This window comes from Canis lupus, chromosome 10, assembly GCF_003254725.2.
Source record: "Canis lupus dingo isolate Sandy chromosome 10, ASM325472v2, whole genome shotgun sequence".
Taxonomy (NCBI): Eukaryota; Metazoa; Chordata; class Mammalia; order Carnivora; family Canidae; genus Canis; species Canis lupus.
The window spans coordinates 31,996,649-32,010,321 of record NC_064252.1 but is presented as its reverse complement, the minus strand read 5'-3'; the positions used below and the strand labels follow the sequence as shown (position 1 = coordinate 32,010,321).

General features: G+C 48.8%; 1 protein-coding gene across 5 annotated transcripts in view; it reads left to right on the top strand.

Moving 5' to 3' along the window:
- The window catches only part of ABTB3 (ankyrin repeat and BTB domain containing 3), a 310,781-nt gene that overhangs the window by 280,345 nt on the left and 16,763 nt on the right, over nucleotides 1-13,673 (top strand). For all 5 annotated transcript variants that reach the window (XM_049115343.1, XM_025461749.2, XM_049115340.1 and 2 more), the window contains 3 exons: nucleotides 5,134-5,239; nucleotides 10,313-10,415; nucleotides 13,052-13,133. In XM_049115343.1, the coding sequence (XP_048971300.1) occupies nucleotides 5,134-5,239; nucleotides 10,313-10,415; nucleotides 13,052-13,133 (291 nt within the window). The remainder of the gene's footprint in view (nucleotides 1-5,133; nucleotides 5,240-10,312; nucleotides 10,416-13,051; nucleotides 13,134-13,673) is intronic.

Genomic DNA, 13,673 nt, shown 5'->3' with positions numbered 1-13,673 from the left:
ACTCAGCCCCAGCCCCTGCCTCCTCCTCCTCCTGCTCCGGGGGGCTTGCCCTGGCCTCCCAGGTCAGAGCTTGCATGCACAGACTGGCACACTGCCCCTGAGAGTCAAGCCTTGTGGCGCCTTTCCCTAAAAGCACGTCTCTTCCATGTGCAGCTCAGAGGAGGATATAGGCATCTTCCCAGCACAACTACCCCACCTACCCATGCCTCTAAAATAGAGTGAGCCTCGAGTTTGGTTAATTCCATTCTGCTGTCTTCAGGTTTGGGTCCAGAGTTAACCAAACTCAAAAGATAACCCAGTTCACTGCCCCAAACTGACCATCTAACCCAGCGGCTCTCACCCCACTGGAGCTATTAACTGATACTAATTACAGCACCCCGTCTTGCTCAGAGGGGCCCTCCTGGAGTCCTAATTCATTCTGGGTGCCAGAGACCTGGATCGAATGATACCAACAATCCCTCTCCCTGAGGAAACACACAGAGAGGGGCACAGAACAGATGCCTCAACAAACACAGATGAATTCAAGGACAGAGTGGGGAGTCTTCTCTTGGGATTCTGGCATCTGAAAGAGAGGTGGCCAGAAAGCCTTGAGAAAGGCAGCATTTTGGGTCCTGACATGGGAACCATCACCATCAACCATCACATAGTGTTCAGCACTTAGCAGATGCCAAATAGATCCTTAAAAAAAGAGTTAATGCTTGAATGGCTGCATCCCTTATCACACGGGGTCATGTTCACATTCGTGAAGACTTGAGGGGATGAATGAATAAGGCCCAGGGAACTGTCAGTGTCCACTTTGACCCTTGAATCTTCCTCTTTCCCTTTCTCTTGAACTTCTAATATTTTCATCATAATGATCCTGTTTCCTCATTGGGCAGATTTTTTTTTCCAATAATAGACTTCATTTTTTAAAATGGTTTGAGATTTACAGAAAAATTGAGACAATAGCACAGAGTTCCCCATACAGCCCCTCATCCACATTCCCCTATTATTAACACCTCACACTGGTATGATACATGTGTTATAATTAATGAGCCAACATTGATACATTATTATTAGCTAAATTCCATTCTTGATTCTTATCTCCTTAGGTTATTTTTAAGATTTTATTTATTTATTCATGAGAGACACAAGAGAGAGGCAGAGACATAGGCAGAGGGAGAAGCAGGCTCCCTGTGGGGAACCCGATGCAGGATTCCATCCCAGGACCCCAGGATCACGACCTGAGCCAAAGGCAGACACTCAACCACTGAACCACCCAGGCGTCCCCCTATTTCCTTAGCTTTTGTCTAATGTCTTCTGTTTCAGGATCCCATCCTAGACCCACATTATTCCTCTTTTTTTATTATTATTTTATTTATTTATTCATGAGAGACAGAGAGAGGCAGAGACCCAGGCAGAGGGAGAAGCAGGCTTCCATGCAGGGAGCCCGATGTGGGACTCGATCTGAGGTCTCCAGGATCACAACCTGAGCCAATGGCAGATGCCAAACTGCTGAGCCACCTGGGCTGCCCCACATTATTCCTCTTGACAGAGACCACTTCTCAGATTCATTTTTGGTGACCTTGATAAATTATGAGGAGTAATAGTCAGATATACCATCAAGGATGCCCCCTAGTGGAATAGGGGATGTTTTTCTCATGATTAGACTGGGTTTGGAGAGGAAGACTACAGAGGTCAAATGCCATTCCCACCACATCCAGGGCACATATTCTCCATGTGAGTGTTCAGTGCTGGTGCTGACCTTGTTCACCTTGCTGAGGTTGGCACTTGTCAAGATTTTCACCTGCAGTGAGAAAATCTTATTCCTTTCCCCTTTTCCCAATCTTCTCCTTGGAATTGAGTCATGATGTGCAGCCCTCCCCTAGGAGTGGCCAGTGATTCTCCTCCCAAATAACTTACAAGTATTTAAGGATTGTCCCGTTGGACCAGACATGGTCAATCCTTGTCTTTACTTTCTCGGGTGACACAACACAAACTGAGGTTAGACCACCACCACCAATCAATCCATCACAGTCCCCACAGAGGCTTAGGCCTCTGTCACAGGCCACGGAGTCCAGGAAGTAGATCTTCATTCCTTCACCCGAGGTGGTTAGACATACCCTGCTGGGGATTAGCAAGACCTATGCCAATCATCACAGAGCACATTTTGGGCAGCACATTTTGCAGACACAGGCCGCCTCTTTTCTGCAATCCCCAAGCACTCACTGAGCTTTCACAGTGAAAGCTCACCCTAGTGGGCTGGGGTCACAAGGATCATGAAATATGAGGCCACCTGGGCCAACTCTAGATGAGGTGTAGTAGTGTTCTATCGCCACAGAGCAAGTTACCACAGCGCAGAGGCCGAAAACAACACTTGCTTATTATTTTGTGGTTTCCTTGGGTCGGAAACCAAGGCCAGTATCTTTCTGGGCTCTCTGCTTAGGGTCTCACAGAGACCCAACATCAGTGTCAACAGGGCTGTGTTCCTTCCTGGAAGCTCCACGGAAGAATCCCTGAATCAAACTCATTCTGGTTTGGGTAGAATTGAGTTCCTGGTGGTTATAGGACTAAGGCCCCATTTCCTTGCTGGCTGCCAGCTCGGGGTCCCCTTTTACTCCCAGTTTTGTTACCCACACTCCCCCACTCAAGCTGGCCGTGTGGTCCCCTCCATCTCTGTACATCCAGTCCTTCTTGGGCTTCAAATCCCTGTGGCTTCCTATTCTCCCCCATCCTTCTGAGTTCTTCTTCTGCCTTTAGTTTTAAGGGCTCATGTGATTACATTGGGCCTGCTCAGCTCATCGAGAATAATATACTTATTTTAAGATCAATTTAAAGCTTAGCAAGAAATAAAATCTTTAAAAAAGGAGCGGGGGCACCTGGGTGGCTCAGTGATTGAGCATCTATCTGCCTTTGGCTCAGATGGTGATCCCAGGGTCCTGAGATCAAGTCCTGAATTAGGCTCCTAGCAGGGAGCCTGCTTCTCCCTCTGCCTGTGTCTCTGCCTCTCTCTGTGTCTCTCATGAATAAATAAATAAAATATTTTTAAAAATAAATAAAGCTTAGCAAGTAACCTTAATCATTCCAGTAGAGCACCTTTTGCCCTGTAATGTAATATATTTACAGGCATGGTATCCCACAATACTCTCAGTCTCAGGATTTGGGGGGTACAGTATTCTAGGGGGCTGAAGTGCTGACAACACAGTGCATCTCTTTTTTTTTTAATTTTTTATTTATTTATGATAGTCACAGAGAGAGAGAGAGAGAGAGAGAGAGAGAGGCAGAGACATAGGCAGAGGGAGAAGCAGGCTCCATGCACCGGGAGCCGGACGTGGGACTCGATCCCGGGTCTCCAGGATCACGATCACGCCCTGGGCCAAAGGCAGGCGCTAAACCGCTGCACCACCCAGGGATCCCCCACAGTGCTTCTCAAACATTAGTGTGCATGGGAATCATCTGCAGAGCCCAATGCTATGGATTCTGAGTCAGTGGGCCTGGAGTGAGCATCTGCATTTCTGGCAGGCTCCCAGGCCACCCTGCTGCTGGTGGTCTATGAAACACATCGTAAGTGGCAGGCTTTAGACCAGGAGAAACAAATATCAGCCTCCAGCTCAAGTCAAACTCAGGAGAGAATATTCATACATAAACCTGTGGCTTTCAAGCCTGAGAGATTACCAGAATATTTGTTAAAATCCAATTTGGCTGGACCCCACCCCCAGTGTTTCTGAGTCAGAAAGTCTGGAATGGGACCTGGGAATCTGAATTTCCAGCCCTTTGATGCTGATGCTGCCACTTTGAGTACACCTGCATAAAGCCATGAGACAGGCAGTCACTTTTTGAGTGTTGAGAGGAACATTTAGCATCTTTTGGTCAAAAGGCATCATCTTTGAAAGCAGAATTCCTTTTGTCCAATATTGATTGCATCCCCTTAGGCGCCTCTGTGGATCATGTCTGAGGCAACATGGTGCCTTGTGGGATCTCATCTCCTTTAATCAAATGATTGATTTTCTTTTCATGTGTTGAGCTGTATCCTTCTGCTTCGGGAGCATGATGAAACAAATTCAAGAATATCTCAAACCGCTGACGTCATCAGTCGTCCCCAACCCATCTTTTAAAATCAAAAATAATATTTGTTTGTATTACAAAAACTCCTATTTGTTGTAGAAAATACAGATAAAAAGAAAAGGGGAAACATCATAAGCCCACCCAAAGGTGGTGACTCTACTCTTCCAGACATTCCCTATGCATATCCATCACTCTAAGTATATATATAGAGAGGGGTTTATTTCCAAAAATACATGGTACAAACTGTGTTGTAACCTACTTTTCTTAATATATTGTAAATGTCTTTCTACCTCATTCCCATTTTCAGCCCCTAGCCTCAACCCCCTTCACCCAATAAAAAGCATCAAATGCTGTGATCGTGGCTTCCCTCCCACACACCTGCAGTTGAAGTGAGATTAATGACCAGCAGTGGGTCCCAAGGGAGAGAGGCGAAAACATGAAGGACACAGGACAACTGAAACAGGCTCCTTTGTGCCTGAGTGATCGGAGGCAGCTGTAGTCCTGCATCACAGAATTTGTCCCCCACAACCCCCCTTTTTTTTTTGGAGATCATGATTCAGCTGAGCATTCCTGGATCCGGATATGCTTCAGCACCAAAAAATCATATTCCTAAGAAAGCTGAATCAGGAGCATTTGTGTCTGGGTAATGGCGAGCACAGTCACGGGATCACAAGGGCTTCCTGCTGCTATTTTCAGGATAATTCCTTGCTTCCAGAAATGTGGAGTATTGATAAAGGTGTGTTTGGGGTTTAAAAAAAAAAACAAACCTTATTTTCCACTCTGTGAGCTGTCAAACTGCTTTCCAATGGGTGGTAAATGATTGAAGCAAGAAGAAAGGATTTAATTACAAATTAAGCTTTCACCTGTGAACAAACCAGAAAGAGACAACAGACAACATGGCAAGCAAATCCAGATCCTGCTGAGCAAATTGAATATATGAAGTCTGGGGGTGGAGTGGCGGGGGGTGCTTCTCTTGGAACCTGCCAGAAGTTTGTGGGTCCCGCTAGCCTGGGGTCAGGCATTTGTGCTGACAGCTTGGGTGAGGCCGTGCAGGGGCCACCAGTGTGAACTGTTTGTTCTTTTCTGCAGAATGAGGTCATCAGCCAGCAGCTGTGCGTCATCTTCACTCACTGCTACGGGCCCTACCCCATCCCCAAGCTCACAGAGATCAAGCGCAAACAGACCTCGCGCCTGGGTGAGTGCCTCACCGCGCCCAGCCCTGCGATGTTGTGTTGTGGTTTGAAGACACAGAGGTAGCAGACACCCCAAAGAAAGTAGGCGGTATGGGAGGGTACATAAGGTGGGTACAGGAGTCAGGCAAGTGGAGACCGTGGTAACCTTTATCACGTGATAGCCGGAGACTCTACCTTGGAAATGTGGACAGGGAGACTGGCTGGTACCTCGTCCCTCCAACTGAGGGACTTTCTCCCACAGAGACAGACCGCCCAGGGCCCATGCACTTCCTGCAGACAGGTGGATTTGCCCCATTCCGAAGGAAGGCTGATCTGTGCAGCAGGTCCTCCCCCCACTTCCCTTCTAAGAAGTCTCTCTTTCTCCCTGAGGAGGAACAGGCAGGTGACAGTGACAGGCCCGCAGTGTTCCTCTGATGGAATCCTGCAGGGGCCCATGAGGAGAGCAGACAAGTGCCCGCCACACACAGACACACACACGTGGGGAACATACCTGAGCTGAGGAGACCAGGAACTCTGAAATCCCATCTGAGTAACGGTAACCTCTTTGTCTTCTCCTCGAACACTGTGTGGGGCTGGCCCCAGCCTAGCACTCAACCTGTGCCATCGCAGGTAACCCTCAGGCCACCCCAGGAGGCAGACACTGCTCAGTTCAGCTGAAAGGGAAGGTCGGCGCTGCCTGCACGATCACTTCGGATGGGGCTGGAGCCTCCCAGCTCCTCCCAAAGCCATAATTCCTTCCCTCTTCTGGAATTTGAGTCCTAGCTTCTCGAACTTTCCAGGAGAAACCTTTCCATCAGGCATTGATTTTATTCAGAGGATCCCAGGGCTGCTGTAAGCTGGCTGGTCAGTCTGGGGGAGAAAAAACAAAGAAATGCTTGGCTGTCTTGAAGCCTGAAACACGAGACTTCTGTCGCAAGGGCCTTTCTCCTTGCTGCCTGGGGAATGATAAAATATTAAAGATAAAGAATTCCTTTTCCAATCAAGGTTGGGGAATCTCCTACTTCCTATTAACTTTTCCTGTAAAGACTGAGAAATGGAAGCATCTGAAAGTGCTGTTCTTTAGCGAAACGGTTATGTTTAGAACAGGTGAGCTAGTTTAAATATTTTTTTTTAAGATTTTACTTATTTATTCATGAAAGACAGAGAGAGAGAGAGAGGCAGAGAGACAGGCAGAGGGAGAAGCAGGATCCATGCAGGGAGCCCGACTAGGACTCGACTCCCACCCCCCACCCCAGTCTCCAGGATCACACCCTGGGCTAAAGGTGGCGCTAAACCACGGAGCCACCTGGGCTGCCCGAGCTAGTTTAAATTAGTGAAAAGTCTGAATTTGTGGACTGTTTTAAAGTATTTTTGTTCCTGTCGTGAATAATTTGTTAACGTAAAGGATAGAACTTTTTGTTAAAACGAAACACTTAGTAGCCAAGTCAAATCTCTTCTGTTTTGCTTTATGTCTATTTGTGTGGGGCAAACTATGATGTACCAAAACCACATATATTTCTACTTTGTAGAAAGCAGGTGTTAATTAAAATGTTATCAGGACCACACTAACAGACTTCAGAGACAGAAGATTACATTCCCAGGCCATAGCAATAATGTCTGGCGTCTGGGTGCCTTGTTAGAGCAAACATTTGCAAGGGCTGTTTCAATGACACAGCATAAAATTTGCTTTCCTCTAGTTATAGGCGAGGAGGGGACCTTTTTTTCCTCCTGAATTTGCTGAGCTTTCGTTCACCAGCAATTAAAAGGGCCTGGTTTTCAGGCCAAGCACTGGAATTCCAGGAGTTAGCACTAAGAGAAGAAAGGCAGGCCTGAGAGGCTGAAAGCTCACAATATGGGAGAAAATGGGCAGAATATAATTATGAATAAGTGGAATATGGAACGTGTAGGGTTTGCGTCTTCATTAGAGCATTTCAAGTGAGGATAACTAAAGGTTGCCAAGCAGTGGTTCTTTAGGGACCTGCTTTAAAGGAAAGATATTAGTGATGAGTGACAAGGATCCCAAACTAGAATCTCTAAAGGGCCAGGAAGGCCATATAAGTGAGTGAAATTGGTTCCATATAAGACAGGAGGGGGTGGTGGGACTGTGGCTCACTGGAGAGCGCTTGCCTGACTTTCTGTGACATGTTGTCCTCTTGCCTTTCCAATGAGTTCTGGGAGAGAATGGCTCAAAGATTCGCAGGTAGGAGATATTAGCAATTTGGGAGACAGGAGTGGGGCTGGTTGGAGGTGGACAGTAAGAATGAGAGGGAGAAGTTGCTGAGAAGAGGGACAACATCACTCCAAACTTTTTAAAGCAAGTGGAGAAGTGAATTTTAACTCCAAGGACTTCTCCTGTGGCTTCTCTTCTCTTCATCAGGGTTGTTTAGAAGTGTGTGAGTTTTTTAAATAAAATTTTAGTGATAGGATTACAATGGATTTTGACTGTTTAATGCTTTTTTTGATGTGTTGGAAGTTAAAACTTCTCGTTAACAGGAAGAAGTGAGGTAGCTATATGTACTGACAAATATGAATGGAGGACCACCGTCTGGGGCTGCACAGGGGCTGAGGGGTCACCCCACCTGCGAAGGCTGGAAGAGGAGAGTTGGCCAGGAAGGCAAATTCTGTGTCCAGGCAAGGTCTGGGCACAATGGGGCCAGGCCAGGGGTCCAAGATACAGCTGTCAGCATGGGGCCAGCAGCTGGGGTCATGGCCCCCAGGAGTCCAGGGGTTGGTCCCCACCCCCAGTGGTTAGGACAGCCTAAACCCAGCCAAAGGAAGCAGCTGGAGTTTCATTTCAGGACAACCCTTTAAGCCCTGGGGAAGGGCCCCCAGCAACAAGCAGGTCCCCAGGCTAAGAAGGGGCCTTATGCCCTCCACAGGCTCTAGGAACAAGACTGTGGAACAAGGGTCAAGGCATTCTCTACTCACTCAAAATAATATTGAGCATCTACTATGACAGCCATGTTCTTTGAGGAGTACTGTGTGTCAGCCAGGTTGCTAAGTGCTTTGCAAAAATTCATTCCATGCTCACTGAAACTCTGATGTAGGTATACAGTGGATATTACCATTCCCATTAAACAGAAGGGGAAACAGAGGCTCAGAGAGGTTAATTAACTTGCCCACGGTCACAGTGCTGAGATTTCTGGCTTCAGAGCCCATGCTCTTACTTGTGTGTTATCACCTTCCTGTTCTAGACACAGAGCAAGGATGTGGAAAGAACAGACAAGGTCCTGACCTCCCAAGCGTGCAGACTCCAGGAGGCAAGATAACATAGTGGATACACGGTAGCAAAAGAGGACATATAGGGGAGGAGGGTGCAGTACAGATGCTGTGAGAGCACAGGTGGGGGATGCTCGGTCAGTCTGAGGAGGGGGAATCAGGCAAGGGTTATGGCTGGAGGGTGTCTGCACTGAAGCTTGAAGACCACGTGGGGTAAGCCAGGTTTGGAAGGAATTGGAAGAGTGTCCTGAGTAGAAGGAACAGCGTGTGAAGGCCAGAGGTGAGAGCCTGCAGCACTGGTGCGACTCAAGAGCACAGGCAGGCTGGCAGGGGATGTGAGTGGGGAGAGGCCGGAGTAGGCGGCAGGAGCCCAGTCACCAGGAGCCTTGTTGAGGAGTCTAGACTCTATCCCAGGAGCACCGGGGAGCTATGGAAAGGTTTATAGCAGAAGAGGGGCATGATCAGATCTGCCTTTAGGAAGAAAGACTGTGGTGAGGTAGACCATCGGGTTGAGAGGCCAAGTGGAGGCAGAGCCAACAGAAGCTCTTGCCTGGAGACCTGACGAGACCACGTGGCCCTGGCGAGGGCAGTGGCATGAGAATGGAGAAACGTGGGAGAACCGAGAAACAGGAGGAAGAAAGGACCGTATTTGGGATAGACTAGGTCTGGGTAGCCCAGGAGAGGAAGGAGCCCTTTGCCTTCAAACCCCCAGCCTGGGCAGCAGGCCGATGCTGGTGCCGTTCACGGGCCGGAGGCACAGGCAAGACACATTGTGCAGAAAGAGTCTTCACATGAGCTGAGAACACAGCACATCTCAGACGCGGTTGCTTGGGTGCAGACGCCCTAGGGCAGCAGTCTTCCATTCAGAGTCTCCTGCATTCCTCCCGGGCACTGCAGCTCAGGTGGGCTCAAGGCGGCTGCCCCGGGAGGAAGCCCCATTGGAGGTTAGAGCCACCTTGCCCTCTACCTGGGTCCAGACTGACTTAGGACCCCAGCAGGCCCAAGCCCAGTAGGTGCAGGGATCTTAGTGGATGTTCCTAACCAGCGGAAGTGCTGAGCTGAGGACAGACTGGCCCCTTCAGGAGCCCCAGGTCTCCGTGGCTAAAATGATAGGCACATTGGGATCTGGGTGGGATCCTACTGCTTAACAATGGAGGCCCTCCAATCCCAAAGCCCGAGTTCAAATCCTGACTCCTCCACCTGTCACTAGCTTGTGCCTCTGCATGCCTGCTTCCCTAAGTGCACCACTGGCAGGGGTCCCTATCTCTTGGAACTGAACACGTTTGCACGTGTATGTGCCAGCTTGCACGGTGCCTGGCACGTCCTAGGTGCTCAGTACGTAGCGCTGGCTCTACCTTCTTTGTTATCGGTGGAGATGAGAGCAGGGAACTGGCTCATGTGCCTCTGATTCTGGAAGCAAAGGGTGTGGGTTTTGAATCACCTGGGCCGTGCCAAGGGGGCCAGTGCTTCACCGCCTTTCCATCAGGCAGGGAAAGCACTGAGCCCAGGGAGGAGCAAAGGTGGGGGGATGGGGTGGCACTCTTAGAGGCACTCTTACCTTGCCTCTAAGGTAAAGTGCGCGCCTTTACCTTTCACACTCCAAAGTCCTCTGCATCAGGCTGCAGCGGATGAGTCTCCCCTGAGGAAATGCTACTTTCAATCCCAAGTGAGCTAGGAAGATTTCCTACGCCAAACTGAACCTCAGTGATTTGAGTGTTCCTTCGATTGGCTCTGGCCCTGGTTTGGTGACTGTCCCACCAGTGAATATTTTGTCACCATGGTTTCCCTGTCAGCTCTTCTATGCACTTCCCAGAAGAGGAATGGAAACTTCACCTTTCTTTCTACTAAAGCTATCCTTTTCCACCTTCCTATTCTAGATCCTCATTTCCTCAACAACAAAGAAATGTCTGATGTCACCTTTCTGGTAGAAGGAAGACCATTCTATGCTCACAAAGTCCTGCTATTCACAGCCTCTCCCAGGTATGTACCGTCCATATCGAAAGCAGCCGAATTATGCGTGTAGCTGTTGTTCTTACTATTCTCTGAAATTCAATTTTGGTGGTACCTTCCCTGGACTGGAAGATTATCTTTTCAAAATCAAGAATTCAAGGGCAGAGGGCATCTGTGCTCCCAGGCTCTCAGCAGCATTGTTCACAAGAGCCAAGGTAGGAGCCACCCAAGAGTCCATCGATAGATGAATGGATAAACAAAATATGGTATATACATATTTTATTTCACTCTAAAAAGGAGGGCAGTCTTGACAAATGCTACAACAGAACTTTGGGAACATCATGCAAAGAAATAAGCCAGTCACAAGAAGGCAAATACTGTATGGTTCCATAGGCAGTTCCTAGAGTGGTCTGCTTTGTAGAGACAGAAGGTAGGATGGTGTTTGCCTGGGGCTAGGGCTGGGGCTGGGGCTGGGGCTGGGGCCAGGGCAGAGTGGGGGAGTTGTTGTGTAGTGGGTACTAAGTAAGTTCTGGAGATTGGTTGCACAACAGTGTGACTATACTTAACATTTCTGTTCACTTAAAATGGTTACGATGGTAAATTTTCTGTTATGTTTTTACAATTTTTTCAAGAGCAGCCACTGGCATCAGCAGCAGTGCCTTTGTATGACCCAGGCAAGAGCACTCATTCCCCTAGGCAGATGGAGTGTATTCCAGGTGCAGAGCTTCAGAGCAGAGTGTGGGCTGGACTTGAGCTCCCCGGCCCAGTGTCCTCACACAGTGTCCAGCCTGACACGTCACAAACCTGCTCTCCAGATTTCCCAGAACTCGGGCATAAGCCACCCCGAAGACACACATCTTGAACCTGATTTTTCCCTAACTATGGAGTTGACAGTGGCATACCCCACTCCCTTCCAGCTTTGCTACTGCCCTTTGTCCTTTCGATTTGAGTTGAAATAAGTTGGCCATTTAGAACCACATTATCCAGAGACCTGAACTGGAACCGGGGAAGGAGGATGCTGAATGAGGAGGCCGCCAGAGCAAGCAGAGGGATGAGGACAGTGGGTACCCAGGACCGATCCCACTTCTAGGATACTTGCTGATGAATATGTGTGACCAACACTCCCTGGGTTCCTAAAAGCACCCTGGCCTCACCGCTGCCTCCCCCCAAGACTAAATACAAGCCCTAGATGTCTGCTTTGCCACCACACACACAAAACAAAACTGTACTTTCCTTGGTTCTCCATTACAATGTAGGACAGATGTCATACCAATGTGAATTTCTTAGTTTTGACAACCATGGCTGTGTGGGTTGCGGACACCAGGGGAAGCTGGGCGAAGGGCGTATGGGAGACCTGTACTGTCTTCACACTTCTTCTGCAAATCTATCATTATTTCAAAATTAAAAGCTTAAGAAAAGAGACACAACTTATTCCTAAACATGTTGACTATCCGTGTGTTCCCCGGACTGGGTCTCTACCTGCTAGGAGCTTACAGGTTTGTCGATCATAGGAGAGCGCATGGAAAACCCAGTGAGTGGTCGTCAGTAGGGAGGTAGGCAGGCAGTCCACAGGTGTTGATTACTCACCTTCGATGCGGCGGATCCAGGCTGGCGTGGGCTCTGGGGATGCGGCGGAGCCAGGGAGGCAGAGTCCCTGCCCTCCTGGGGTGAAGGTGGTGTGAAGGGACAGGATGTGTGGGGTGGGGGGTGCTCCGTGAACACCAGAGGGGCCCTGAAGCCTGCACTCAGGAAGGACCCCATGAAGGAGGCAGTCCTACGGATGGACAGACAGACATTTACATGGTGTTCATCCTGTACCAGGCACCTGCTCGAGAGCAACAGTTCAAACCGCTTTATGTGTATGTGTATGAAATCTCTCCACTCAACATGGGGCTTGAATTCACGACCCCGAGATCAAGACTTGCATCCTCTTCTGACCGATCCAACCAGACAACCCAACCACTATTTTTTTTAAAAGATTTTATTTATTTATTCATGAGAGACACACAGAGAAAGGCAGAGACACAGGCAGAGGGAGAAGCAGACTCCCTGCAGGAAGCCCGATGCAGAACTCGATCCCAGGACCCACGACCTGAGGCAAAGCAGATGCTCAACTGCCGAGCCACCCAGGCATCCCCCAACCTCTGTTTTTAACTTTAAAGTTTTAACTTCAGGGGCATCTGGCTGGCTTAGTCAGAAAAGGATGCAACTCTTGATCTCGGGCTCCTGAATTCAAGTCCCGCACTGAGCAGAGATATTACTTTTTTTTTTAAGATTTTATTTATTTATTCATGAGAGACACACAGAGAGAGGCAGAGACACAGGCAGAGGAAGAAGCAGGTTCCCTACAGGGATCCCAATGTGGGACTTGATCCCAGGACCCCGGGATCATGACCTGAGCTGAAAGCAGATGCTCAACAACTGAGCCACCCCAGTGTCCCGTGGAGACATTACTTAAACTTTAAAAGCATAATAAATAAAGTTGTAACTTCAAACTCGATTAGGGTATCGTACTGGGCTGGCAGTTGCATGAAGACATCTGGGACTATATTGTTGATATATTGGTGGGGAGGGGGATGCAAGATATTATGTTTCTCATCAGAGTGGAGTTTCTTGCAAACCATGAATGTGTTTGTGGTCTTTCTCTCCCTTGTTTCCTTGCTCAGGTTCAAAGCACTCCTATCCAGCAAACCAACAAATGACAGCACCTGCATAGAGATTGGTTATGTGAAGTACCCCATCTTTCAGGTAAGCCCCTGCCGAGGCCTGGAATAGCACACTGGCAGGCACAGGGCCCTGGGCCTTCCCTGCAGTCATCCACCTGTGGATGGGCCATTGCAGAGCCATCAGTCCCCTACACTCTGGGCCCCTCCTTATACCCTCTCCAGTTCACCATCCTTTTATCCCTACAGCATTAATTGAGCACCTACTGTATGCCTCATACTCTGCTGGGACCTGGGGACACAAGGATAAAGGACCTTTCTCCCCTGGGGTGTCACAGTCCAGAGGGGGTGACTGAGTAATTAATCACTTAGGGTATAATGTGGGGATGCATGTGAGAAGGGGGAGTCCACATGCTCTGGGAACTCAGACCAGGGAAATGGGAGAGGCCTCTTGATGAGGCATCAGCTGCAAGAATGCAGGCTAAGGAGAAGTTGGGGAGCCGTAGGAAGCTTTGGGCTTAAAAGGGGGATTAGAAGATCCTAGGCAGAGAACAGCAGGGATGAAGTTCTGGAGCTGTGGTTGAGCCTGGTGTGATCAGGAGATTGTGCTCCCTTGGAGCTGTCC